Genomic DNA, 25,929 nt, shown 5'->3' on the forward strand with positions numbered 1-25,929 from the left:
CAATGTTTATGTCTCCACACATGCAAACTCTCTCCTCGCTTAATTGTGAGGGAGTTTTTATTAAATAAAATGATAGACGTCTAGACGCGGCCGCCGCTCCCACTTCCTCTTTACAATTTCGAAGGGAGCAGTGCATCCCCATCCCTTAACACACAGGGTCCTCCATAGATGACTTTCATTTTTTGCTCGCGTGCAAATCGCACGCATTGCTCATCTTCGCTTCCGGGCTGGAGCCACACATAGGGAATGCCCAGTTGGTTAGCCTCTTGGAGGAGCTGAAGGGTCACTTTGGGCGGAGTGACAACCGAAAGGGAGGTGTGAGCAGCATCGGGGAGGTGAGAGAGAGCCGGAACGCATGAGATGGATTCAATGGTGGCCGATGTCTAGATTATGTATAATGTGAGAAGCGCCGATCATTCGCAACGAATGCCTTTAAGAATCTTACTGGATTGATCGGGGTGACGGGCAATTTCCGCTCAATGTACCATCGCATGAGCTTGTTCCCGAATTTGTGCGGGGCAGAACTTGCGCCTGCAACCGCGAATCGTGCTGAAGTAAAGAATTCGCGCATCAAAGGTTCGAAACTCGCCATTGTGTTTGTTCACCGGATGAGTAAGAAATTTTCTCTGGTGGCAATTTATGAATAAATCGGGTCCGCTCATCCACTACGGGCTCCCAACTCTATTGAATAGCATCATAGGAACAAACAACAATGTCAAGAGTGAATAAGAAAAGAACAGACAAGGGTAACAAGAAGTCCTCAAAGCCAGCAATAATATTCGATACACAGTGGAAACAAGCCGAGCAAAAGCAAACAACATGAACTAAAAGAAGAAAGAACCAGGACGGAGGAGAATGGCAAGAAATAGGATATGGTTACCAACTTAAATAAGGAGGCCATTGTAGAGGGAGAAGGGGAGGATACGGTTCTCTCAGCCCTCGCTAATCGTTAATGAACAGGAGGAGTTCGTCCTCGAGGGTTGGAGATTGGTTTTACACATGGGGCAGAATGGAGAAGAGTAGAGCCAAGGGTCTACGCAGTATCTATTCATGGGGGGGAGAGTTAGTTACTTCTGGAGGATGGGGTGAGCCACGTAAGATGTCTACAACCTGTGGAACTCATGTGCGCATGGAAGCAGCACTCGAACTTCGTCACCCTGTTTATAGGCATCCAGACATATTGGGCAAACAAACTCCTCCGACGACCTTTTTCTAGTATTGGTTTCCAGCTGGAGCAGCTCCACTCCCGCGGAATCTTCAACGGCGCCATGCTCTGAGAGTTGCAGGGCACGCTCGGGCTTTCTTGGCAACACCACAGGTGAATACTCAGCCTGACTTTGGGGTTGGAGCTCGCTCCCTTCCTCCTTCTCGGGAAACCCCGACCCGCTTTCCTTCCACTTCCCTTTCTCCCCCTCCTCCTCTTTCTCCGTACAATGGCTTGTTACATCTCCTTCGCTGGGCATTGCAAACACTCGGACCGGGAAGGTGGCCAATACCAAAGGCGAGAGGCCGGGAAGTTTGGGCCCAAGCTCTGCCGGCGACGGTTCGAAACCATAGTGATTAAGCTGTTGCCGTCGGCGTATTCGGCGAAGATACTCAAAAATCAGAATCAAGATGAAGAGGGCAGCGAGCCCCGCCACACAATACGCAAGGATGAAAACGCCATGCTGAGACGTCATACTGTTGGTTCTCATGTCTGGCGGCACCGCAGGAGGATTCGTGACACTTGTCGAGTTGGCGCTGCCGTCCACGGTGGCGTAGAGGGCACTGGCGTGGGTGGCATTATCAGGGCCGCTAAATATGGAGAGGATTTTGGAGAAAGTGCGCCCCGAGTACACATTCGTGATGCCGAGCACGGGGAATTGGTTGGCGAGGGACTGCGGAATCCCGGACGGAAATGCACATCGATCAAGGCGGGTGGAGTAGAGAACAACTGACTTTGAGCTGCTCTGCCAGGCGGTGCGCACGTAGACATCATAGAGTGGGTCGTCACAGCCTATGGCGGCCACCCATGGATCATTCTGCGTGCTAGCATTGGATTGTTTCCACCTAATCAGCATTCCCTAGTACCGAGATTGGGGTCAACCATGGAATGGCCGGCGTCTCCTAGGGCAAAAGGAACTCAAAAGAGGGATGGCCATGACTTACCTCGACGTCCAGCGAGTTGACCCACACTGGATTCAAGAGAGTGAGATTCCAGTGAAGAGTGCCCGGATTTTCGGGCTTGCTGTGGTCGCTCAGTTTCTCCAATTCATCGCTCCACGTCTCAACGCTGACATTGAGAACACAGGAGGATTCCTGCAAGCGCCCCCGCGACACTACAGAGAGCAGGACGAGCAAGAAGATCCAGCAAGAGGAGGGAGGGATAAGTAGGCGTGGTAGCTTCATGGCCTCCTTTATCTCGCCATAAAACGGATCGTAGAAAATGGTAGCGCAGAATGGGAAAATGTCTGTTACGTCAAGAGCCTTTGTAAGACTGCAAGTGTGAACACACGAAAATTGCCTCCATATTTTTTTTCTACCGAAAGAGGCGAAGTTCCCGTACCAGGTTGCACTGACATGATTCAAACAAAGGTTTCTCTTTCCACGATCAAAAACCTTGGATCCTCCTTCACAGCTATCCCTTCCCCCCTTTGCCCGACGGCCTTCCCTTGCCTTCGAGGTTTCTCCCGCCCTGCTCCCCCTTCGGCCTAGTTGTTTTCCTGCTCTCTTTCTGCTGTGTTCTCGTCCCGACCATGGAAAATACCACGAATCAGCCGTGGGGCTTCCCGAATCTTTCATGCACCTCTAGCAACAATAATGGACGAGTATAGACAATGGGCGGTGATACTACGCTTGTGTTTGTTTCTACATCGGAGACACATACGATGATTCACCAGCCGACCGCAGATTCGGCGGTATTTGGTGCCTCATGAACTTCAGAGCAGGGTAAGCGGGCCGGCCTGCGCTCTCCTACCAGCTTCTCTTGGGGAGCGACATCAAGAACGATGGAATGCCCTTCACCCTCGAGGAAACAATCCAATAAAGTGGACTCGGGTGGAAGGGTCGTGTGAGCAAGATGCAGGCAACTAGGTCGCAAAAAGGCTAGGCCGGCCTTTGGGTGTAAATTAAAGATGAACAAGGTGCAGAAGGGCTTCATGCAGAGGAAATCCTCTCTCCAGCAGCTCATTAGCCCTGAATCATATTCATCTTGGCGTGGGCCAGAAATGACCTCAAGGCTAAGTGTCGGAGGCTGTTCCTTCCGACTAAACCTTTCCGGGCTGATTCGCCTTTTGTGCACCAACAGCCTAGAAATCCATAGGCAGCCCATTCCCCTACCCAACTCTTTCTGTCCGATTCTGGCCTTCATTCTTCGAAAATCGTCCATGTTTTGGTAATGTCTTATTGCGGATAACTCTTCCCCAATATTCAAGTTGTTGCTTTCCCGTTCAAATACGAAAATAGCCTACCCCTATTTCTGGCTGTAGATTTCAGCTAGACGCAAAATGTATTCGGTCATATTTTCACTCTTCTGACCGTAGACTGCAGCCAAACGCAAAATTTATTTCACAAGATTGACACTACAAAAGATAAATCTCCAGAAGTTGGCTTGGTTCGATCCCAAGTTAGTGTAGCAAGGGGGTTTGTAGTTGGAGAGGAAGATTTAACTCCCTATGATTTATTACAATCTCTTATGTACGTATAAATTATTTCATATAAAAGGTGACGTAGCTACATGGGCACAGAGATTAAGAAGATCTGATACTAACATATGTAACAATTAGAATATTTTGACAGCGGAGCCTAAAATTGGGCCATCTATTTGAAAAATTGGGCCTCTGATCATTGCCATCCTCCCCGAATTTTCGACCCAAGTTTACTTGTAGTACTTCTTACGGGGAGTATTAACGACCGGACAGCTGCAAAGTATGAGAATCAAATCGCTCACCGCTTATCTCAGCAGATTCTATGTACTTATCTCATTCAGTTCGGGGCGGTTTAATTTCACATTCACTGCACCCTACAATTAATAACGCGTTTAAAGAAAGCCAATGGCTGCATAGTCAACCAATACAGTTATTTACCGAATTCTCTTCTAAACGAGCAATACGACGTGTTCCTGGAATAGGGATGATGAGATTGTCCTATATAAAGTTGAGGTTGATGAGGGGTGTTGAAAGTAAATCCGGCAAACCAAGATATACTTGAGCTAAAGCCCACGCGATGCAGAGCCGGGCAGGTGTACAGTTCTTCTTGTTTGCCATCTCCTGTAATTTCTCTGCCAATTTCAAGTTGTTTTGGAAATTCTCTCCCTGAAACCATGGTTGGGTAAAACGGCGGTCATTCGGGTCGAGATCACTAGGGCTCTTTATCGCTCAAGTAAGGAAGCCTTGGCCGAGGGGAGAAAAGGTCACCACAGATACCCCAAGCTCGCGACATGTGTCCAGCATGCCATTTTTCTCGATAGCAATTGTCCACGGAGCTATTATTACACACGTAGCGTTACATACGATGAACCGCTTTATATCTGCTCTAGAAATTTCTTAAAATATTCCATTTGGACAGCATCAATCGAGTGCACTTTGTGCGCTCTTCGAAGAGTGTCGGGACTACACTCTGATAGGCCAAGATATCGTACTTTTCCTTCCTTCACAAGTTGTGCCATTGTGCCCACCGTCTCTTCAATCGGCCTAGGGTTTAGAAGAATTTAGCAAGGGCAATAAATTAAATCGCAAAATAAGAAAACTCGGGCCCTAATGCTACATACACGCTTGGATCTACCCGATGGAGATAATACAAATCGATATAATCCGTCCCCAATCTTTCTAATGATTCCTGGCAGGCCTTTCTAACGGTCTCCGGCTTGCTGCACACACCCAGCTGCTGCTTTTGAATATCGAAGATTAATCCAAATTTAGTGCATAGAAACACCTCATTGCGGCGTTGTTTGAGGACTTGTGATACAAGCCCTTCATTGTGGCCCATGCCATAAACATCCGAAATGGCAACCAACAAAAGAGTTAAAGAAGTTCCTCTATATGGATTTCGGTGAACCCACTTGCAGTATCCCAAAAAATTGATTCCCAAATCAAGGGCCCGATGGAGAGTTTTCACACTTTGTTCTTCGTCAACCTCTTTGCTATATACGAGAGACATCGTCATACAACCAAGGCCTAATCAATACAAAATAAATTAAGAAGGCGCATGTGTTTAGAGTCCAATACACTACTTCTTACCAATAGCTGACATTTTCTCATTGGTATTACCAAGTGTACGTTTCTCGGAAATCATTTTTCAGTTTGTTTTTTGAAGCTCAATTTGATGCCTATGGGTAATAGAGTGGTCGTAGTCTGATTCGCATGAAGAATCAAACCATCTCGATGACAGCGGGAGATCTATTTATTTATACTCGAGGAAGAATTGCTTGCAGTGAAATACTCAGGTATTAGCCAGGGTTCATATAACAAATCCCGCAGGGTTCTCCAGACTAAACACCTTAGGATATTAAGCATTTTCAAGGATGGAGATCTAGATAAATCAAGATTTATTCCCACAAACGTATCATTCAAAGAGAGCTGCGTGCTGAAAGGATTAAATAGACTGGAAGCCATAGAGATATCGCGTTTTATATTATTCAGCTTTATGTTTCGTAAATAAAACATATCTGTCGTTGACATGACATAATGGACTCTCTGCACTTTTTATGTCTCTCGGTTAGACTGTAGGGTGACAGGCCTTGGGGGCGCATGTTAGCTAGACCTTGTCCTCGACATTATCCAAGACCCTATTTCCCTACACTCGACTAAAAAATTGATCATGTTTTGTATTTTTATTTTTATTTTTTTCGTCTTATATCTCCAAAATGAGGTACAAGTTACGTTACGTACAGCAACTATAAATACCTTTGCTAGATCATCCCATCTATATGCCCTTGTAAATAACCTTTTTTCTTGGAAATTATCCATCTAACTTCGACAACCCCTATAAAAAGCCATATTTTTTTTTATAAAAATATTTCAATATCTTGTATTATCATCCTTTGCCTTCATCACTGCCTCTATATGTCGTGGCATAGTCCCTATAATTTTAGCACACACTATTGGTTCTATCTTCTCCCACTCTTCCTGCAGAATACCCCAAAGTGACTGGGCATTAATCGGCTGCTGCTCATGATCTTCGAACCTGTCTAACTTCTGTCTAACTCATCACACGTGAACTCAATAGGATTTAAATCAGGAGATTGAGCTGGCCATTTTAGTATGGTAATATCGTGGTTTGCTAGCCATTCCGCTGTACTACGCGTGGTATGTTTAGGATCGTTATGGTGGAAAATGATTTGATCCTTTTGTCTAGATCATACCAATCGAGTGTTCTCAATAATGCATCTCCTAAAATATTCTGGTACAGTTGTGCATAGTAATTTATTTACAGCAAGGGTAGAGTTATCTTCGTTGTGTATCGCCAATTGATATTTTTTGAGTAAAGATTATGAGAATTAATAGTCAAGTATATACCATCGTGGGCTTAATTTTTAGTCGAGTGTAAATGGTGCAAAATTTGGGCCCGAGAGAGCTAGAAAAACGAGTTTGGTTGAAAATCAATCAGTACTTTCGTAGTAAGTTCAAGAATAGCTTTATAAGTGTATCCTTTAGTGCTCTCTGCGATGTCAATGTTTTCTTTCATGAACTCAAACTCTCCTGCCGGCGTGGTCTAAGAGCTTTCCCAGTTTCAGCGGAGCTCCAAATTGGGTCACGAAATATCGGCCTGTTGATTTTGTATCTTGATACTCCACAGAGTATTCCATAATCACCCTCCCCCCCCGCTCTTTTGGCCGGCTTTCTGCACTTCCTTTTCCAGAGAGCTCTCCTATACCATAATGGCCGATGATCCAAAGACTTCTGAGCTGGAATCTGGGGTACATGAAGAAGACGATTGGGGAGAGATTGAAGGAGGCGAGGACGGGTTTGGTGACTTTGGAGATTTCGGCGGTGGGGAGGATAACTTTGATGAATTTACTGATTTTGCTGAGCCAACCATCCATGAAACGCCAGATCCCGTATTTGTACAGCCACTACCAGCAGCCAAAGTATTCCTGAGCCATGCACATTAATCCACTGTTTCCGTTACTAAATGGATCTTTCGGTTTTTTTTTTGGATAGCACCTCGATTTTCAGCTGGGTGCACGCGATATTGCACTCGAATTTGTCGATGCCTTGGAATCGATATTTCCAGAAACAACGCAAATGGCACCGAGTCTATCTGAGATGAGAGAAACTCGGTCAGAACTCGCAGCAGCACGTCATCACATACTCTGCACAGATGCAGCTCGCAACCTGTGGGAGCGGTTTTCGGCAGACACCGTGTTTTATAACCCCCTTTCACACACTCGAGGTCAATTCCGATGGCAGCGCTCTCATATCCAAAAGGCCTATCTGGAGGCGCTGGATGTTAGAGTCCAATGGAAAGAGGTCAGATATATTTGATCTGGTCTATAGCATTTTGCATGTTGTAATCAATACGGATTCAAACAGAAGCCCAAGCTGGACTCCCCGACAGAAAAGCAGCAGCAAAGCCCATTGCTCCCATCCGAGAGCACTTTGCCAAAGGAAACGGCCAAGCAAGTCGTGGCCTCACCAACCATGGTTACTCGTGAATCTGACAAGGACATCGATCTGGCAGAGGCGAAGCAATTGTGTGAGCTTTCGAGAGGTACCATTAGAATCTGAAGTTGTGCACGAGTGGGCTTCCCTCTAATTTCTTTTTGTTCGTCTTCCCCCTCTATGCTAGATGAGCTTAAGCAAAAATCGCTCCAAGAGCTCACCGAAATTCGTGACGCCATGCTTGACTGGACACGCCGGATCAACGATTCTCTCACCTACTGGCTGGATCAGCGCGAGCAGGCCACTATGGACTCCGAGACCTACAACCACCTGATCGGATGTATTCTTGGCCACGCACAGAAGCGTGTCAGCCGTAAGAGTGGGGAGAATTGGGACGCGGGCATATCAAGTGCGATACGGCGGAAAAAGAATGGTTCGTCGGTGCTGGGGCTGTCCGGGTGGAGAAAGGGGACGTCATCGGGGAGTAGCACGGGGGGCAGGACATCCCCGCTGCCGGCCTCGAACAGCGGCTCGATGGCCCCCACTTCTCCGAGTCCTGCCGCAGAGGCCGACGATGCTACACGTCGACTTTCGATGTGATAGCGCTCTATGTTTTTGCATCACGCTGATGAGGACAATCCTATTTTGTGTTAATGAATTCTAGACGGGGGACTGGGTTTCGATCTGGTTGGACTTTCTTTTGCTTGGGAACGCTTGTGTTTGGTTCTCTTTTTCTTGTCATGTTACTCTCCTGATTCCTTAATTTTCTGTGTCGTCATCCCTCAATCCGCAATCATAATGGTTACCTAATCTCTTCACGGCAATCCATGCAGGCCCTCTGAGTTTTGCTTTTGCCGGAGCCCTGGCACAAGCGTCTCCAATCGGGAAAAGCCAGAAAATGCTAGATGCCTGCGCACAGGAGGCAGGGGATGGGCCGCGAGCGGGTGGTGTGTCGGGAGGAATTTCCGTTTGTAACAGGCTCTTTCCAAAATCCATGGAGGATGGGTTCGCTTGTTGTTCGGACCGCGCCAGTGTCTCTGGGCGGACGGGTGCAGGCACTTGTCTGACGACAACATTGTCAAAAATTGGTGTGACCTAATTTCATAATAAAAGGTAGTTTAATTTAACATATGGCAATGATTGGTGGGAACGGGGAGGGGGATCCTCTTTTTTCTGAGCGTGGATCGTCTCTATCGCCGTCCCCTCCTATTCCTGCTCCCGTTTTCTTTTGGTTTCGTATTGGCAAGCCTGATCCCATCATTCCTCTCCTTAGATCTCAGAACATGGTAACGGTGACGGAGCCTTATTCATCCCATTCGGAGTACTACTTCACCCGAAATGCCGGCATGCTAAGCCGGTCTCCCGATGAAGCAGAGGACAGCATTACAAAGTACATGGAGGAAGTGAAGGAGGGGCTCGCTCGTCTCTCCGAGACGGCCTCTCGTCCCAGCGCAAGCCCTGCGTCCAGCTTTTCCTCGCTCGACTCCGCCTACACCCCCACCACTCCTCCCCGCTCCCTCCAGTTCGAGGGGGAGAAAATCGAGGAGCTGGAGGAGGTCCCGCTGGGGGTGGACAGCGCGGCGGTGCGGGTGCCATTGCGTGTGGACACCAGCGTCAACGCCCTGAAGCGAAATAAGCGGGCCTCGTTTATGGAGCGAGCACGCGACTCCTCCATCGCTCTAGTCTCCACGCTAGGCCTGACACGCTCGCGAACGGCAAGCCCTATAGTGGAGAAAGAGGAGGAGCAGGAGGAGGAGAAGGAGCCGCTCCAGCCACTAGGGGTAAGCGAAGAGGACGTGGACTGGGAGTTATGGGGCCACATCGTCTCGGACTATGACGCCATTGCAAAGCGGCAGCCTGCCAAGCTCGCATGGGCCTATTGGTCCGGAGTCCCTCCAACCCTTCGCGGCATGGCGTGGCAGGTGTTTGCGAAGTGCAAGGATGCTTCCCTGGAGGCATCCTTTGCCAAACTCCTAAAAGGCCGGAGTGCGTACGAAGAGGCCATCGCCACTGATCTGAAGCACTACAGCAGGTTTCTTCGAGAGGAGGACCATACAAGCGCCTTCAACGTGCTGAAGGCCTACTCGCTGCAGGATGAAGAGGTGGGGCATCAACAGGCCCTAGTCTTCATTACTGCGACCTTGCTTGTAAACGTAAGTGTCCACGGAACTAGAAAAGTCCCCTCTCCCCTTCCCGTGCCCTAACCTGTTTGAATTTCCACTGACCCGCCGTAGATGCCGGAAGAGGAGGCATTCTGTCTCTTAGTGCGCCTCATGGCCAACTACGGCCTCCGAGGGTGGTTCGTTGCGCAGGATCTGCAACTCACCCTCTTCCAGTTCGATCGTCTCCTTGAAGAACGCGCCCCCCGTATCCATATGCACCTCACTCGCAACCGCGTGCTGCCTGTTCACTATGCTGCCGAGTGGTTCACCACCCTCTTCGCGCAGCATCTGCGGCCCGAAGCACGCCTCCGCCTTTTCGACGTGTTCCTCGCGGAAGGAATCCCGGCGTTATTCCGATTCGCGCTAGCCTTGCTGCAGCGTTACGAGCTCTATATTGTGAGGATGGAGGGAGAGGAGCTCACGGAGTTTGTCCAGCGTGGCGTGTTCAAGCCGTTGGAGAAGGATCCGCTCCACCTTCAGTACTGGATCGAGCTCGCCTACGCCACTCCGGTCTCCTCCGCCCACCTGGACAAGCTCGCGAAAGCCCCGCCTTCGACCGAGGCCCTTGCCCGGGAGAACAGCCGGCTGCAGAAGATGCTCAAGGACCAGAGGAGTCGGCACGGGGACGCGTCCCGGCAGTTGATGAGTCAAAAGTCGGAGCTGGACCGGGTTCGAGAGGAACGGGATGAGCTCAAGGGGAAAGCCGAGCAGTTGGAGGATCGAGTGAAGCGGCTGGAGATGATGCTGGCGGAGACACGGCTCAAATATGCCGAGAGCGAGTCGAAGCGAGAGTCCCTGGAGGATACCCTCGCCGATCTCCAGCACACCATGAAGATCAGCGTGTAACATATTCAGGAACTTTTTCATGTTTGTTTTGCTATTGTATATTATGACTGTATAGCCTCTCTCGTATCCCCCTCCCCCCCCCCCCCCACCTTCATCCCTGTGCTTTTCATGCTATGTTATGTATTTTTATTTAGTCTCCATCGCATGGATTTCAGCTAGTGAAATATCCTTTATATATATATAAAAATAAACGTCAGCCAAAAAGAAGCTGCCGATAAACCTGTAAAATAGACCAACAAGAAAAGACGAGAAAACACGATCCATGGGGGAAAAGAGACGAGGAAACTCATTAAAAAGAAGAAAGAGGTAGGAACCATGAAAACATCGCACAGAGGAATAAAAAAAATGAAAGTTGTAGTAGCGGAAAATAAAAGCAATTAAGAAAGACAAAAAAAATGAGTACAGCCCGAAAATAAAGAACTAAATAAAGCACATATCCTGCGTCAAGCTTCTTGACAAAGGCGAAAGATGTCTTTTCTAAGCAACGTCTCCACCTCTCCCCAGCTCGTTCTTTAGAAGCTCTCTAGCGTCATCTGCTTGGCCACATCGGTGTTCTCCACCACCGCCAAAAACTCCTCGAAACTAATGCGTCCATCCTGATCTTTGTCTGCCTCCATAATGGTCTTGTCCACTATCTGCTGCAGCTGCTGGTCTCGCAAGTTGTTCCCGACCATCATTTTAAGCACTAGGAAAAGCTCCCCATTTGAAATGTAACCATCCCGATCCATGTCGTAGACCTTAAATGCAACTATACAACCCCACCCACATCCACAAGAGAAGCAAACATGGTGGAGGGATGAACGATCCATAACAATCAGCCAGGGTCATAGGTCAAACTTACATCGGAGCTTCTCCGTCTTATTTCCTTTGGCGCTGAAGATGGAGAGTCCCGTAATGAATTCCTTGAAATCGACGTCACCACCACCATCCTCATCAAAGATGTCAATCATGCGGGACGCGAGAGGATTGTTCGCGACCTGAGGGATGGACAGGAATTCATCCTTGTCGATGGTGCCCGAGCCGTCCTTGTCAAGCTTCATGAAGCGACGGTAGAGCCGCTGGATTTCTTCAGCAGTGACTTTTGATCGCGAGTCAAATAGAGAGAGATGAGCGACGTCCAATATCAGAAAATCGCATAAAAAATCGCCTGCCACTTACAGTTGGTGGTGTTCACCATATCCTCGAGAGGTTGTGATCCGGCTTGTCCCATTGTTCTTTGTCAATCTGATCAGGGAAAAAAACAATTCCAGGGTTAATCAAGAAAAAAATGGGAGGATTCAAACTATAAGCAGTGGCGGAGTCATAAACTCCAGAACAGCTGCGGACTCGCCCAAAAGGGGATGGTGGTTTATTTCACGATGCCAATGATCGATTCTTTATAGCGCGATGATGGTGGATACTCCTCTACTAGCATGGAATGAAGAGCGTTTGCTCTATCACCATGCCTATGACACCGAATCTCGCGTCGTTCTAACTAGACTGTCGATAGTCTTAGTAGGTGAATTTTATTTTATATCCCAACTCCAAATTTCATCGACATTAGTGACTCTTTCAGTCCTCTGCCAGCATATACTACGCCGGTCCAACCTACCGGCCAGCTAACTCCTCCTGCTCCTTGCGGCCCTATCGATCCTAGTAGATAGGGTTTCAATCCACTCGCAGCTGACAAATTTTAGGGGAGAGTAGAAGCAAGTGCTTCCCCAGCTGGACTGTGGAGCAGTAAACATGGATCCAGTTCAATCGATAATTTATTCTAAAGATTATCAAGTTAGTTCACACACATTCAAGTATAAAAGCACATACAGAATGAAATAGGATAAATAAAGATTCCGTCATTAATGAATGAAAAAAAAACATCCCATAAAAATATAGTGTGAGGGACGAGTGCGTGAAATGGAGAGGGGCTCGGGCAGCGTTTGAATGTTTGACGAACCATTTACGCGTCTATTGAAAATAAATAACCCATTACTAGACTGTCAGTTATTATTCTTTCACGTATCAACGGGCTTACCGTTTGCCTCCTTCAGGGTTTCGCCCCAGCCGTGGCAGGCTGGAGAGGGATTATAGCAGAATGCACGTTTATCCACGTTCTCTTTGGAGGGTACAGGCGCGGCGAACACGACCATGCTAAGCACAGTCATGAGGAAGGCGGTATAGATGAAGCGAGCCATGATCGTATGGAGCCGATGAAGGAAGAGAAGGAGGGGAATTCAAGGGGGGAGGTGAAAACGCGGGGCAATCGAATGCAAGGCAAAGCTAAGGAGACGCTGGTTGCTTTTGTTGGCACGGCTTCCACGTTTTTATAATAGACAAGACGGGATAAAAATAAGTTTGGAAAAGAAACCGGTTTCCTTTCCGTTTTCTTAAATTTTGTTTATTCTTGTATGACATTAGTTCATTAGGCTTGTTATGGAGAGGGCGGCTGAACAACAAATCGATTCGGGCGAGGAGAGCGCGTCTCATTTGTTCTCTGGGCTTGAGGGCAAACCGGAAACCTTGGTGGAGGCGTCCCCGAAATGGGGTACGGGAGGGAGGCAATGTTTGCGGGTGAACTAAACATTGTAACGAAAGGACTCAGACACTAATGACGAGAGGAAACTGCCCAATGGATGGATGCGAGACCAATATGTGGCATGCCGGGGGAGGTCCTATCCCAAAGCCGGCTGCAGAAATAACGGGAGTTGACCTTTGGCCGGCCTGCAATCTTTGGAATTTCGACGCAGAATCCTCCCAGATTCAACGGATCCTGGAGAAGTTTGAAATGGACGCTTCGACCAAGCTACGCGCATTTTCAATTTTTAAAGGGCGGCTTTAACCCCAAGGAGAAAGAGACAAGTGGCGCAGCGGTTGGCATAATTCCCACGACGGCCTCGGTACTTTATTGCTTGCCTTTTGTTCCTACTGTTGCTTTTTTCTTCGTTTCGACCTCATTCCCCTCGATCGAAGGCTTCGTGAAGAAAAAAAAAAAATACAAAAACCTTAAACAAGTATGAGCACGCCGATCAAACTCACCGAGGAAGAGCGCAGAGTTGAGCTCCAGCCTCTGCTTGCTTGCAAGTGGGCCATGGTCGAGGGCCGCGATGCGATCAAGAAGACGTTCTTATTTAAAAACTTCAACGAGGCATTCGGATTCATGACGCGCATTGCTCTTGCCGCCGATAAATGCGACCACCATCCCGAATGGTTCAACGTATATAATCGCGTGGAGGTGACGTGGTCGACCCATGACTGCTCGGGCTTAAGCATGCGCGACGTGGAGAGTGCTCGGTTCTGTGATCAGGTCTACTCAACATTGGTTAATTCGCAATAAACTTGGTCATCGCGGATAAAACATAGCCTCTTCTCTAGTTGTGTTCATTGTGCTTTTTTGTGTGCTTTGCCTGCTTTTCTCTTCGTCCATATGGTTGGATAGAGTTTGAGAGTTTGAAATTTCTACTTTCCCACTACATAAAGAGATTTCATATCAGATGCATAAGAGTCAGTCTTTCTAGAGCAGGGTGTGAAGAGAGGCCACCTTCGCCACGCTGCCTCCCCACCCTAACATGAGCCATACAAGTCTATTTTGGAATGCGCAAATCCCATCCCTGGATAAGGGCCTATAAATGGAACGTCCCAATTTCTCTTTCGAAACTACCAATTTTCTGGCCAGAAAAAAGGATTGCCGCGGCCTACAAGAGAAAGGGTAGCCGCGCTAATCCCTTGAAGATACTGCGATCCGTAGTAATGATATTCTGGGGCTCCTCCTCGGATCCGCCGTACCATTGGTCGCAGTACCATTGAAGCTATCGCTCTTAACCTAGCACAAGAGCGTCCCAGTTCCGGTATGCGCCCGGTGGTTTGTTTTGAAAAGTTAACAACAAGATTCCCTCCGGCCAAAGGATGTTTAAGCATCCCCCCAAACTGATTGGTGATGGAATGCAGATGATATGCAGAGCACCACTCGACCAAGGCCCGCATGGAAAGCGAGGGAGGAGTGACAGCGAACAAATAAGCGATCCCAGCATGCATGCCGATGGCTGTATAACAGGTGGGGATACATCATGAAGATGGGCGAGTCCCTGGGGGAGAAGCTGTGGTCAAAGGGCCTAGTCGACACCGGCCCGGTGGATCGAGTGGGCATATTCTTCGCTAATACAACGATGGTCTTAGGATAGAGAGGCGCTAATAGAGGGTTGCCGTGCGGCGAAGAGGGCCTGTTGTATGGGGGGATTTCCACTGGGGAGGAGAGGGGGGATCGGCTCTGGCCGGGACGGCCATTCAGAGCGAGAGGCCTTTCATAGGCCGCTCCTCTTATAGACACATGAAGGCCTTGCAAAGAGGTTCTATTTTTTCCATTGCATTGCAGCTTAGATTCGGCCGATTCCCCCCCGAGCTAAGTTGCAATTGCAACCCAGCCGGCAAATGGGGAGCCAAGCCTCCTCCAGACGAGCCCATTATTTGTTTGTTGTTTCAAAGGCTCCACTGATATTAAATTAAAACCTTTCTCATCTCTGCTGGGTGCGGGCGGGCGGGCGTGCCAAAAAAGGCGCGAATGCCGCCTGTTTAGAATAGTCATATTGGGCGCGATCGCAGCTCACAGGGGGGGCCGCGATGACACTGCCCTGGGGCAAGCGGCCTGATTTAGGGAGGATTCTGCTCGTGTGGACACCTTGTTCCGCTTTCAATAGGTCGGGGCCCCTCCTGAGTATACAAAGTTTTAGCTTTGTAACACCCATTGTTTTTTCGATTGTCTTTTTCCAATTTTCTTTTTCTCACTCTCTCTTTGTTTATTCTCCTTCTGCTCCCTTCCCGATTGCCCTCGCTTGCTTCCTGCCTGCCCATCCCTGCCCTGTCGCCTCTGATTGCACACCGCCTCCTCTTGGATTGACCCAGGGATTTTGCCATGAACATTAGCGGGCAATCCCGATCATCGCTCGACCTCTCGTCTCAACTGAATCGCCTCTCATCCGCCGTCCCCTCGCCTATGATTTCGCCCACATCTCCCTTCACCCTCAATTCCCCCTGTCTCGAGCCTGAATTTATTGGACTGGGGACTAATCTGCAGACCTACTCATCCATGAACGCCCACCAGAACGGGAATAGCAACAATAACAAGATGAACACCAACACCTTTGTCCACAAGCTCTACAAGTATGTCTCTTGATGATGACAAACGCGTGTCCAGCCCATGGTTGCTGACGGCATCTTGCCCTTTATTTTATTAGCATGGTTATCGATAAAAAACACCAGCATCTCATTTGCTGGAATTACACCGGCACCAGCTTCATAGTCGCCAACATTGTGTAAGCTCCCTCTCTCTTTCTCAGCTTGTATTAGGCTTGTTTTCCCTGTCTTCCCCAACTGAACCCATCTTCTGCTTGCCTTTAAAGCGAATTTGCGAGCGAGGTCCTCCCTATCCATTTCAAGCACAACAACTTCTCAAGCTTTGTGCGCCAGCTGAACATGTATGGATTCCACAAGGTGAATCGTTCTCCGCGCGGCCACCGAGCCAGCAGCGAGAACCAGATCTGGGAGTTCTCGCATCCCAAATTTCTTCGCGGCCGCCCCGACCTCCTCTTTGACATCAAGCGCAAAGCCCTCGACGCCGACTCCCTGCGAAGAGACGCAGGCGATTTACAGGGGATCGTGTCGATGATGCAAGTGGCTCAGTCGGACATGCTACAGCAGTTAACCGTGTTGCAGGACAACTTTAATGAGGTAGTAAGAGAGTTGGGGGAGACCCGCCGGCGGCAGGCCTTGCAGCAGCAGATGATCAAGGACCTCACGGAATTTGTTTCCCAACACCATGGTAACTCATCCTCCATCTCCCCTCCTAGCGGAGGAGGTTGTAGAGAGGGCTTGAAACACTAATAACCGTGCTCTATGTTCTCATCAGGTTCCGTTCCCCCGGAGCTTTCGTTCGAACACTACGAGATCAAGCAAGAGGTCGCCCGCCCGTCCACTCTCGGCCATTTCGAGAGTGGCGCCGCTTCCGGCCCCGGCCACCCCTTGCCTTTTGAATTCGGGTCAACCGCCGAATCTTGCGAAAAATTCGCCCCCAGTTCAGCCGACGCGCTTCACCTACAGATCAATGATGCCCCCAAGGCCAACCAGAATCACTTACAGTGGGAGCAGTTGGCCCATGGGTTCCACCAGAGCTTTGCCTCCATCTCTGGGACTGGCGGCGAGATGCATTCCGCCGCCGAGGGCACCGATGTCATGGAAGAAGGAGGCGGGGGAGGCGGTGGCGGCGGCAGTGGCGGTGATGAGGGGAAAGTGAAGCAAGGTCACGTGGCGAGCGCGGCCAACGGACTCCTCGAGCACGCTGTATTCTCCTTCCCCCATGACACATCGAATAATACATAGTCGGCATGAGGGAGTTACAATCGTATATCAAGATATATAAGGATAACCTAGAGTTTTTTTTTGTGTATGCTATTCTTTGCCGTCACCTTCCCCCTTCTCTCTGCTCCTCCTCCTCCTCCTCCTCTTCGACTTCTTCTCTGCCAAATCCTTGCTATTATATATCATACATGTTGCTAAACGCTATGATATATTTTTAATCATTATCTTTTTCTTTTTGTGTTGCGTCCCAAGCAAAAATTTACGGTCGAGAATTCTTTATATTTTTTCCAATGTACTTCCAATTGCTGTTTTCTCCTCATCTTTCTTCTTGAGTTTCCGAGTCTCTTTTTTCCTTTTCCTTTTTCTTTTTTCTTTTCTTTTTTGTTTTATATGATCACAGTCAGTATAAAGTAGCTTTTTGTTACATTTATGCGTGGGTTGAAGAAACTCTTCGGGTCTGAATGTCACTGATTTGGATTCATTTCTTTAATGAGTTCACGTGGAATTTTCAAGAATCCGGAGTCGCGTTTTTCATACGCCCTCGATCCACTTTTTCCCTTTCACTCCCCATCGAGTGCTAAGACGGCCCGCAGCATGCAGCAGCAGTGCCAACTCAAACTGACACACAGCTTCCGCGAATCCTCGGCCTATGCCCACGTGGACGGTAGTTGGCAACGATTGTTGGGATCTAACCCAGGCTGGGTGGCAAATGCTAATTCCACATTTATCGTTGGATTTTAGTAAGCGAGCTGACCTACCGAGGGCTTGTAGACGCATTTAGACGGGTGTTTGAAGATTTTGATGAGTCCTCCTGTCAATTGCAGTGGAAAGACTACGATGGAGACTGGGTCTGCCTCTCACCAAGTAATTCACCCTTTTTTGCAACTGCTTTGTTTTGAAACATTTAAGTAACGCAATGATGTCATCCATTGGGTAATCCAGATGAGGAAGGACTCGATCTCCTGCGAGAGCACAGCAAAAACTCTGGGCACAAACTCCATGTACGATGCAATGCAAGCATTAGAGAGGTGAGAATAGATTCTTCGTCGACAATCGATCTGCCTATGGCTGCTGATTAATACTTGAATGCGTGGATGTCTTGTGTAGGCGGTGAATCGAGACACCCTCTCCGTTCCTATGAGCCTGGATAATCTACTAAAATTGTAAGCATCTACCGGAGGATTTTGGCGAAGTCTCCTCTACCTCTGCATCTCACCCCCTCTTTCAATCCCCTCATTACCTAGATATTCCTGTAGCATCGACGAAACCTACGATCTCGATCATGCAGTCGTCCGCCTTGGGACCATGGACCGCGTTTTGCTAGCCACCAAACCAGGCGAGCCTCAGCTTGTCACCTACACTCGAGAGACGGCCCAATGGCTCCTTGAGACGTTTAGCCACCTCCATGTCTATGTTGCGGATGTCATCATCAACAAACCGAAATTTCAACGGGAAAAGTTGCCCAAAGACATTGGGTCACGGCTGCACATGTGGTCGCAGTACAGCTTTCCACAGAACATCGACCTGGTCATTGTGTTGGGGGGCGATGGCACTGTTCTCTTCGCTTCATGGATGCTGCAAGATCAGATCGTTCCTATCATTGCCTTTAATCTCGGATCTCTCGGGTGCGCACCAGTTTTTTTTTTTTTCTTTTTATTTCTTTATGACACGAAACGATACCTCTAAAATATGTCAAGCACGGATCTAACTTATGGATTTTTTTTTTTTTTAGATTTTTGACCATATTCGATTACGATAATCACCGTGAGGTACTCCGCGACATCATTGAAGAACGAAAGACCCGTATGAATGTGCGGATGCGCATCCATTGCTCCATTTTTAAGTTGGAGGATAAGCTGGACCAGAAGCAGGCGGTGCTGGATGACATCGACAATAGCCTCAATGGCCCAGGTACATCCAATGGCGACGCAGCCGGCGATGCCGCCGGTGCTGATCAAAACTTCGACCACGATTGTACCCCTACAGCCCAATTCCATGTGCTGAATGAGGTTGTGATTGATAGGGGTGCCTCCCCCAGCATGCTGCAGTTCCATATCTGCATCGATGAGATTCTAGCTGCCTCCATCCTTGCCGACGGCCTGGTACTTGGTGAGTTTCGTGTGGCGATGGCAGAGTAGGTAGAATCTTCCGCCTTGCTAAACTCTGCTTGTCTTTTAGCGACCCCCACCGGCTCAACTGCATATTCACTCTCTGCGGGCGGTCCCGTCGTCCACTCTGGGTTTTCCGTCATCGTTACCCCAATTGCCCCCCACTCTCTCACCTCTCGGCCCATGATTGTTCCCGGCAACAAACGCATCCGAGTGTATGTCGCCGAGTCCAGCCGCGGGTCTGGCTGGGTGAGCTTTGACGGGCGGAACCGTACTTCGCTGCAGAAGGGCGACTGGCTCGAGATTCGGCCCAGCCATTATCCCGTGCTGACGGTGAGTCGGGACGGGCCGAGCCAGGACTGGATCAACAGCCTGAACTCGCAGTTCCATTGGAACAGCCGACGAGAGCAAAAGTTGTAGACTGATTTTATTAAAGTTTTTGTGCTTTTCTTTTTTTTTTTCCATTTTGATCCATTTCCCCCCCCCCCCCCACTTTTGATATCGATTTCGTCTTGCTTTGCCATTGAAGGCGTTCGTTATTTATTTTATGTTATACTACACACACATATAAACAAGTCGATGTATTTTATTTCGCGCGGCCGAAGTAGGTTTCATTGGTCGGCGAGAGGAGAAGGAAATAATGGGCAGCGCTTGAATATCGGGTAGTAGAAACAAATAGCAGACAAAAAACAGCACAAGAAGAGAGGAAGCGACATCACATGCAAAAGAGGGGAAAAACCGTGGTGGATTAAGGGAAAAGAGGGAAACGAAGGAAAAAACGAAGAGCAACATTAAATAAGTCGAGAGATAAAGAATATAAAAAAAAGAGTCTGACTAGATAGTAAAAGAGAAAAACATTGATCCAACCAAAAACTGAGAAAAAAAAAAATAAAAGTGTCTATGATGGGGACGATACAAAGTCCGTTGTGAAGGGTTTATTTCCTCTCATACTCCACTCGAATCTTCACAAACAGAGTGCTGAACAAGCATCGCTCCCCGTTGGCGTCGTAAAGCGGGAGGTGGCGATATCCCTCGGGAATCCCCACCAGCGGCATGCAACACCACGCCACCACGTCGTTCATCTTGAGGTCCCGGTCCATCACGTGGAACCGCAGCATCAAAAGCTCGGGGAGCTCGACGTCGTTCAGAGTGAACTGCACCACCTCATTCCAGGTCGGGTTGAATCCATTGTCCGTCACGGACTTGGACTGATACCGCAACGCCACCCCATGTCCAAAGATCTCAATGGAACAAAAGGGGTCGATGACATCGGACGTGCTCACGTCCACAGGACGAGGCAGCTGCTGCGCCGATATCAGGTGAATCTCCACATGGCGCGGGCATGGTGCTTCCCATGGAGTTTCCTCCTCGGACGGCTCTGGCACCTCGCTTTTGGCTCTCAGAGCCTTGGGCTTGAGCACGTACCCCGTTTTCCCGTTCTTCCGAAACATGGCTCGGTTGATTTGCATCCCGCGGTCGAACGTCTGGTAGTTCAACGCGACAAACTGGCATCCCACCGCCCACAGCGGCAGAGGATCGTAGTTCGACGAGTTGATGCGCAAACCTCCTGGGTATACCCGCGAGAGATATCGTCTGTTGTATTGCACGAAAGCCTCACGATTCGACTTGGCCAGACGGAGTGCGGTGCGTTCCGAAAACGAGGAGATCTGGAACTCGTCCTTAACCACTACGAAGGAAGGAGAGAGAGAGAAAAAAAAGGGGGGAGGGGGGGGGGATCGGTGAGTTTGGCATGGTCTACAGATGGATAGGCGCTCGCAGGGAGCATGGGGGACTCGCGACCTACTTTGAAAGCCTTTGAATTTCTTGGCCTTGCAGTACACGACCACGTTCGACAGGGCCTTGGAGATCTTTTGCTCGCCCTTCTCCTCCTTGCTGGACCGCCTCTTCTTCGCCGACTCAGATGAGGCATCGCTCCCCTCCTCCGACTCATACTCCGACTCTGTGGCATAATAATCGGTCTCGTTTGAATCATCCGACGACGTCTTCCCCTTGATCAGGATCTTGTACATTAGATCCTTGGGGGAGGGGAGCCTCGAGCCACTCAGGTCCAGCACGGGCTCAGTGATGAGCGACCCGCCCAAAGTGTCTCGCAAGATAGTGGCCATCACGTTTTGTTGCTCCAGCGAGCAATGCACCTCAAGAGATAGAATGAGGGGGTATGGGGAGGCAACAAACGCATACTTCGAGATGGCCTCGATCACGTCCCGGAACAGGATCTTGGAGGTCAGCGTGTGTCCATGATAGATGACAGGCGACCCGTCGGGGCCGTCCCAACAATCAAGTTCAACGCAACGGCAGCCGCTCTGCAGTGCGCGAACGTAGCCTTCCACCGAGGATTCGCCGGCAAGTTGATGGCCAAGAAGATAGCTGGCCAAGGCAAATAAGAAGAGTGTCGGAGGGTCAGCCCTCTTTTCTCCAGCCAATTTTCTGTTTGGAAAAAAATAAGCATGATGCCTTACGTATTGTGCGAGCTGGCGACATAGTAGTCGCTAAGGGGATGGGTCATGTCTTGATGCAGGCTGTTGTATTCCGCCGAGTAGATGTGGTTGAATGGGGAAAGCAGGAAGCTGGTGAACCCCTCGAGAGACATGTGCTCTTCCTCTTTCTCAAGAAACTTTCTAAATATCGCCTCGATCTGTTCGTCGGATTCTTTGCTCTAGCATGAAGATAGAGAACGGTTAGATATATTGGGGCACCGCGGGCACAAAAACGATAAAAAAAAACTACCTTTTGAATGGTTTTCATAAACGCCCTAAACTCGGTCAGCGTTAAATACTGGGGATTCGAATTGGTGCAAGACGCAAAGAGCGATGAGATATCTGGGCGCTCCTTGAGTAGCTTGACGAATCGTGTAAAATTTGCAAAATCCAAATAGCCCTGCTTGTTCATATCGGCTTGCTATTAAGAGTCAAGGTTATAAGCATAGGATATAGGATTAAAACCGCTGGTTTCGAAAAAAAGTGGGTGACAATATTACATCAAACCGAATCTTGAGTTCCTTCTTCGAAAAATTAATGTTCAAGGACCGGCAAAGGGATACCACCTCGTCAAAATTCACCCGCGAGTCGTTGTTTTTGTCCGCATCTTTCCAGTTCTGACGTAGCCACTGATTATAGCGCCGTCGCTGCTGCTCCAGTCCGTCGAGGAGTTGATTCTGCTCCGAGATCAGGCGCTGGAGGGTTGAGGACCAGTCGTTGAACACCGCCTTGGTCGGGGCAACAATATGAAGAATCTTGTAGCGGCCATCCACATGATAAATGAGCGTCATCCAGCGATCCTCCTGATCCGCGGGGATATTGCACTGCTCCCGGTAGATACGGGCATCCGCTCCGGTGCGAAGCTCCTTGATATTCTCGATGTTGATTTTCCCGCTTTTCTTCGAGTCCCAGATAATTCTGCATTGCTCCGGGTCTAGGCGAAATAGCCGCGCCGCTGCCTTCTTTGTCGAGACCTTGAGCAGCAAAGAGCCCGTCAGCGACTTAGGCAGCCACCCGGCAATGACATCGGAGATTGCGGGGTCGACCTTATACACAGAGCTGCTGTCAGAACTGGTGGCCATGGTGGTGGTTGAGTTGAACGAGCTGGAAAGCATGGATGCAGAGGATGGGGATGACGACTGAATGGAGCCCTCCACGACGGTCGCAATCTGGGCTCCTTTAGCGTCGGAAATCGATTGGGCGATATCCGGTTCAGAGCGTGTTGCCATAAATGCAGGCGGCTTATCCGATTTTACAGCGGGCTCAGAATGGGTGCGATAAAGGAGGTGATTATCTCTGGCACTCATGAAAATTCCAGCGGATTGACGTTTAAGCTGCCGAATTTTAAGCAGAGTCCGGCTGGCTGGGCTCTCGGGTTGATTTAGTTTGCTAGGCGGTCCCTTGTGGGGTACTTCAAAATTAAACACAGAGTTCGAAGCGGGGGTTGGGCTGTCGACAAATACGTTCGGGTCAGCAGAATCCTCTTCTTTGTTCTGTGGGCACGCCGATTCAAGTTCGGAACCGACCGATGGATGGGGTGTGGATGAAGTGTTCTCTAAGCCACTGCTAATACCAGAGGAGAATGAATCCCTTGGCTGTAAGCCGGAAACGGATGCAATTTCTTTGCTGCCATCTGAATTGGACGGGAGTGGGGTGGATAGCTTTCGCGGCAAGTTAGAGACGCTGGCCGTTTCCTGCGGCAGCTCCCTCTGGCTCTTCTTGTCCATTTTCTTGCGTTTCTTAAATCCTATGCATTTCAATAGCAACATGGTACTTTTTTGCAGATAAACTTGGATAAATCAGGCAACACTGCCACTCCCGGCCCACACGTAATCAGCAAAGCCGCGGCAGTTTCAGGTATAGCATACGCCCTGGGCGAGATTGAGGTGGAGGTGCAGAGACAACAGCGCAATGAATTCCAAGAAAAAAGAAAAAGAAAAACGTATCATAAAGGAAGGAGAATGCTATGGAAGCAGTTGGGCTTGTTCGGTTGTACACATTGGCTGCCACAAAAGAAACAGCAGTGTTTTCAGTCGATTGGTTGCAATGCGAAATTGATTTTTCTACGATAACTGGGTGAATTGTACAAATATATGTATATGAAAAACGAAGCCTCACAGCCTCAGACTAGGAGGCACGCCATTCGGGCTCAAGAGAACGGCAGGTCTTGCTCATCGTTGGGCTATGTCAACCCAGCTTCGCGTTGGATGGGGGCTTCATCGAGGCCATTGCGACTTCGGCTGCGGCTGGTTGAGACTGCTTTCTTTTTTTAAAAAGTCATTGATAGTGTCAAAGCAATCTGCAATGCATGGAAGTTGTCCCACAGAAAGGGGCCCAGCCCTGCTCAACCTACCAAAGGAGTCTGAAGGACTAATCAATGACGTGTTTAGGTAAGTGATAGGTTAAATAGTACGTCTATTTATTTATTATTAGCCTATGTCGACGTGAAGATCTTGACTGGTTGCTAAGAAGGAATAAAAACAATCGGATCCGGGTATTCAACAGTACATGGTTGGGAAAGTGGGGATTTATCAGGGGTGTAGATACACTTTACACTTTAGACCATTTAGCATAAGATATCTGATTATGTCCCCGGGTAAAACGACGCGGATTTATGACGACCTTTTGACCGAGATAAGACTATGTACAATGATTAGCAAGGAGAGAGCATAGCCCACCACCGCAGGGGACAGGTTGGAGGCACCCGATGTAGGGGTATTCGCATCTATTGGGAGTTTTACTTTGTATCCCATCGCGTCGAGCACGCCCAGCAGACCGGGACCAAGTGCGGTAGTGCTCCCGAATTTCTTCACCACCTGTGACACCGGTATCGTCTCATCGTTGATGTATCGCATCAGGAAATCCCGTGTATTGGAAAAGGTCGAATAGTCGCAGTGGCTAATGGAGCTAGACGGGCGATAAGTGGCAAAGGATGTCTCGAGGATATAAAACCCGTTCGGGTTGGAGACGGCTCTACCAACACGCAGCCCGAGAGATTTGGGAGTGGTGGCCAGGGCCAGCATCTGCCGCCCTGCCGCTCCATGTGCAGACGCATTCAGCGCAACATAGAGCTCGCTCAGCGAGGCATAGGTTCCCGCCTCGGTGCTGTTAGGGAACCCATTCAGGGCTCTCGCCAACTCCGATACTCTATTGCCTCGCGCGTCACCCGTCAGGATATACATGGCACGGTCGAACACCGTCTCGAGGAAAGCATCGATTTTGAGCTGCGCGCTGGTTGTGGACTTGTAGTATGGTAGCGGTGTGAGCAGGAGATTGGACTGGGCATAGTCGTTCCACCCGCTTGCAAAGCCGAGTCCGTGCATTAGCTCGTGGAGGATCGTCAGGTGGAAGTCCTGTTGATCGGACCTCATTGTGCCGTCCCCCTAGTTAAACATCGCAATTATGTCAGTTTTATTGGCGGTTTGGCGACCTCCAGCGGGGGGAGAACACAGTCTATTTATGCTCACCTCGAACCAGTACTTCACATCCTCGTTGAATATCGCCTCGATATCATAGGGCGCAAAGTCCGGCCGAGGCGTCACCTGCATCTGCTTTAGAAGCGACTGGGGAAAGAGTCGAGTGACGCCGTCCCTGTCTTTCAGTGGAATCAACCTGGCCACCTTGGCGAAGCCTAAGCCGAAGCCGGCCGATTAGTTCCATTCACATGTGATGAGCGCATGAAAAAAGAAGGGAAGAGAGGATACCCAGTGGGACGGTTGCTCCATTGGCGCACTGCCCAATTCTCGCGCAAAACCCAAAGAATGACGCGTTGACGCGTACCGGTTCCACGAGTTCCAGGGCAGCGGTAATTTCCTGTCCAACTTTGGTGAATGTGTCCCGAACCTTGGTGCACAGCTGTGTGGAGGCCGTGCAATTTAGGTCAACGATGAATGCATTACTCTCTGGAGATGGCGGTTGCGGCAGCTGCCGGCGGTGGAGCTGTTGCGAAGGAGAAGCGGAGGGATGACATGCGATGCGCGCAAACTTGGTGTTGTCGAAGAGGTCAGGTTCCAGGCAGTCGGTTACAGCGAAGGAGGGGAAGGCATAAACGAACGAAACTAGGCTCAAGAGAGCAATGGGGAGGGAGCGCATTCTTTCAGATTCCTTGCCACCTTCAAACAATAAACATCATCCGAAGGAACAAAGATGCTGCCTACCCTCTATGCATAACGTCATTTAAACGGTAATCATGCTTGTTTTATTTTTATTTTTCCCTCTCTTGGCAGTTTACACAAATAATATGCTAATTTTACACAAATATACACCGATGCTGCCGCGCTAGCTTAAAATAAGATTGTAATTATATTTACTCGAAAGATCAATCATAAATGAATATATATAGAAAGTAAGGAAATGCAGAAAAATCAATCATCTTAAGATCCTTATGTCCATAGGTTTTTAAAGAAAAAAA

At 49.0% G+C, this 25,929-nt stretch overlaps 17 protein-coding genes across 17 annotated transcripts; 7 read left to right on the forward strand and 10 right to left on the reverse strand.

Annotated features, from left to right (window-relative positions):
* Positions 1-110: 110 nt before the first annotated feature.
* On the reverse strand, positions 111-592 carry VTP21DRAFT_9941 (uncharacterized protein; the record flags this gene model as incomplete). The annotated part of the gene is made up of 2 exons (XM_069400943.1): positions 111-383; positions 446-592. 2 exons carry the CDS (start codon positions 590-592, stop codon positions 111-113), a joined length of 420 nt encoding a protein of 139 aa, XP_069253667.1.
* Positions 593-932: 340 nt separating this feature from the next.
* On the reverse strand, positions 933-2,388 carry VTP21DRAFT_9942 (uncharacterized protein; the record flags this gene model as incomplete). The annotated part of the gene is made up of 3 exons (XM_069400944.1): positions 933-1,044; positions 1,111-2,063; positions 2,149-2,388. The coding sequence occupies 3 exons, from the start codon at positions 2,386-2,388 to the stop codon at positions 933-935; spliced, it is 1,305 nt and encodes a 434-aa protein (XP_069253668.1).
* Positions 2,389-2,872: 484 nt separating this feature from the next.
* On the reverse strand, positions 2,873-3,367 carry VTP21DRAFT_9943 (uncharacterized protein; the record flags this gene model as incomplete). The annotated part of the gene is made up of 1 exon (XM_069400945.1): positions 2,873-3,367. One exon carries the CDS (start codon positions 3,365-3,367, stop codon positions 2,873-2,875), a length of 495 nt encoding a protein of 164 aa, XP_069253669.1.
* Positions 3,368-3,946: 579 nt separating this feature from the next.
* On the reverse strand, positions 3,947-5,271 carry VTP21DRAFT_9944 (uncharacterized protein; the record flags this gene model as incomplete). The annotated part of the gene is made up of 7 exons (XM_069400946.1): positions 3,947-4,000; positions 4,065-4,124; positions 4,185-4,346; positions 4,418-4,462; positions 4,544-4,670; positions 4,748-5,153; positions 5,217-5,271. 7 exons carry the CDS (start codon positions 5,269-5,271, stop codon positions 3,947-3,949), a joined length of 909 nt encoding a protein of 302 aa, XP_069253670.1.
* A 1,585-nt stretch (positions 5,272-6,856) lies between these two features.
* VTP21DRAFT_9945 (uncharacterized protein) lies at positions 6,857-8,180 on the forward strand (the record flags this gene model as incomplete). Its single annotated transcript, XM_069400947.1, has 4 exons — positions 6,857-7,066; positions 7,140-7,448; positions 7,512-7,689; positions 7,768-8,180. The coding sequence occupies 4 exons, from the start codon at positions 6,857-6,859 to the stop codon at positions 8,178-8,180; spliced, it is 1,110 nt and encodes a 369-aa protein (XP_069253671.1).
* Positions 8,181-8,395: 215 nt separating this feature from the next.
* Positions 8,396-8,656, reverse strand: VTP21DRAFT_9946 (uncharacterized protein; the record flags this gene model as incomplete). Its single annotated transcript, XM_069400948.1, has 1 exon — positions 8,396-8,656. The coding sequence occupies one exon, from the start codon at positions 8,654-8,656 to the stop codon at positions 8,396-8,398; it is 261 nt and encodes an 86-aa protein (XP_069253672.1).
* Positions 8,657-8,710: 54 nt separating this feature from the next.
* VTP21DRAFT_9947 (uncharacterized protein) lies at positions 8,711-10,588 on the forward strand (the record flags this gene model as incomplete). Its single annotated transcript, XM_069400949.1, has 2 exons — positions 8,711-9,733; positions 9,815-10,588. 2 exons carry the CDS (start codon positions 8,711-8,713, stop codon positions 10,586-10,588), a joined length of 1,797 nt encoding a protein of 598 aa, XP_069253673.1.
* A 512-nt stretch (positions 10,589-11,100) lies between these two features.
* Positions 11,101-11,798, reverse strand: VTP21DRAFT_9948 (uncharacterized protein; the record flags this gene model as incomplete). Its single annotated transcript, XM_069400950.1, has 3 exons — positions 11,101-11,336; positions 11,430-11,666; positions 11,747-11,798. 3 exons carry the CDS (start codon positions 11,796-11,798, stop codon positions 11,101-11,103), a joined length of 525 nt encoding a protein of 174 aa, XP_069253674.1.
* Positions 11,799-11,936: 138 nt separating this feature from the next.
* On the reverse strand, positions 11,937-12,759 carry VTP21DRAFT_9949 (uncharacterized protein; the record flags this gene model as incomplete). Its single annotated transcript, XM_069400951.1, has 2 exons — positions 11,937-11,995; positions 12,600-12,759. 2 exons carry the CDS (start codon positions 12,757-12,759, stop codon positions 11,937-11,939), a joined length of 219 nt encoding a protein of 72 aa, XP_069253675.1.
* Positions 12,760-12,997: 238 nt separating this feature from the next.
* On the forward strand, positions 12,998-13,403 carry VTP21DRAFT_9950 (uncharacterized protein; the record flags this gene model as incomplete). The annotated part of the gene is made up of 2 exons (XM_069400953.1): positions 12,998-13,109; positions 13,183-13,403. 2 exons carry the CDS (start codon positions 12,998-13,000, stop codon positions 13,401-13,403), a joined length of 333 nt encoding a protein of 110 aa, XP_069253676.1.
* A 174-nt stretch (positions 13,404-13,577) lies between these two features.
* On the forward strand, positions 13,578-13,898 carry VTP21DRAFT_9951 (uncharacterized protein; the record flags this gene model as incomplete). The annotated part of the gene is made up of 1 exon (XM_069400954.1): positions 13,578-13,898. The coding sequence occupies one exon, from the start codon at positions 13,578-13,580 to the stop codon at positions 13,896-13,898; it is 321 nt and encodes a 106-aa protein (XP_069253677.1).
* A 320-nt stretch (positions 13,899-14,218) lies between these two features.
* Positions 14,219-14,596, reverse strand: VTP21DRAFT_9952 (uncharacterized protein; the record flags this gene model as incomplete). Its single annotated transcript, XM_069400955.1, has 1 exon — positions 14,219-14,596. One exon carries the CDS (start codon positions 14,594-14,596, stop codon positions 14,219-14,221), a length of 378 nt encoding a protein of 125 aa, XP_069253678.1.
* An 874-nt stretch (positions 14,597-15,470) lies between these two features.
* Positions 15,471-16,933, forward strand: VTP21DRAFT_9953 (uncharacterized protein; the record flags this gene model as incomplete). The annotated part of the gene is made up of 4 exons (XM_069400956.1): positions 15,471-15,718; positions 15,793-15,870; positions 15,958-16,376; positions 16,464-16,933. The coding sequence occupies 4 exons, from the start codon at positions 15,471-15,473 to the stop codon at positions 16,931-16,933; spliced, it is 1,215 nt and encodes a 404-aa protein (XP_069253679.1).
* Positions 16,934-17,401: 468 nt separating this feature from the next.
* On the forward strand, positions 17,402-19,440 carry VTP21DRAFT_9954 (uncharacterized protein; the record flags this gene model as incomplete). Its single annotated transcript, XM_069400957.1, has 7 exons — positions 17,402-17,576; positions 17,654-17,776; positions 17,855-17,940; positions 18,020-18,075; positions 18,157-18,537; positions 18,645-19,021; positions 19,091-19,440. 7 exons carry the CDS (start codon positions 17,402-17,404, stop codon positions 19,438-19,440), a joined length of 1,548 nt encoding a protein of 515 aa, XP_069253680.1.
* Positions 19,441-19,955: 515 nt separating this feature from the next.
* Positions 19,956-23,287, reverse strand: VTP21DRAFT_9955 (uncharacterized protein; the record flags this gene model as incomplete). The annotated part of the gene is made up of 5 exons (XM_069400958.1): positions 19,956-20,707; positions 20,825-21,408; positions 21,501-21,697; positions 21,769-21,939; positions 22,019-23,287. The coding sequence occupies 5 exons, from the start codon at positions 23,285-23,287 to the stop codon at positions 19,956-19,958; spliced, it is 2,973 nt and encodes a 990-aa protein (XP_069253681.1).
* Positions 23,288-23,822: 535 nt separating this feature from the next.
* Positions 23,823-24,093, forward strand: VTP21DRAFT_9956 (uncharacterized protein; the record flags this gene model as incomplete). Its single annotated transcript, XM_069400959.1, has 2 exons — positions 23,823-23,908; positions 23,952-24,093. The coding sequence occupies 2 exons, from the start codon at positions 23,823-23,825 to the stop codon at positions 24,091-24,093; spliced, it is 228 nt and encodes a 75-aa protein (XP_069253682.1).
* A 37-nt stretch (positions 24,094-24,130) lies between these two features.
* VTP21DRAFT_9957 (uncharacterized protein) lies at positions 24,131-25,610 on the reverse strand (the record flags this gene model as incomplete). The annotated part of the gene is made up of 3 exons (XM_069400960.1): positions 24,131-24,901; positions 24,986-25,149; positions 25,223-25,610. 3 exons carry the CDS (start codon positions 25,608-25,610, stop codon positions 24,131-24,133), a joined length of 1,323 nt encoding a protein of 440 aa, XP_069253683.1.
* Between the last annotated feature and the right edge of the window lie 319 nt (positions 25,611-25,929).

This window comes from Calcarisporiella thermophila, assembly GCF_041956535.1.
Source record: "Calcarisporiella thermophila strain CBS 279.70 unplaced genomic scaffold VTP21scaffold_6, whole genome shotgun sequence".
Taxonomy (NCBI): domain Eukaryota; kingdom Fungi; phylum Calcarisporiellomycota; class Calcarisporiellomycetes; order Calcarisporiellales; family Calcarisporiellaceae; genus Calcarisporiella; species Calcarisporiella thermophila.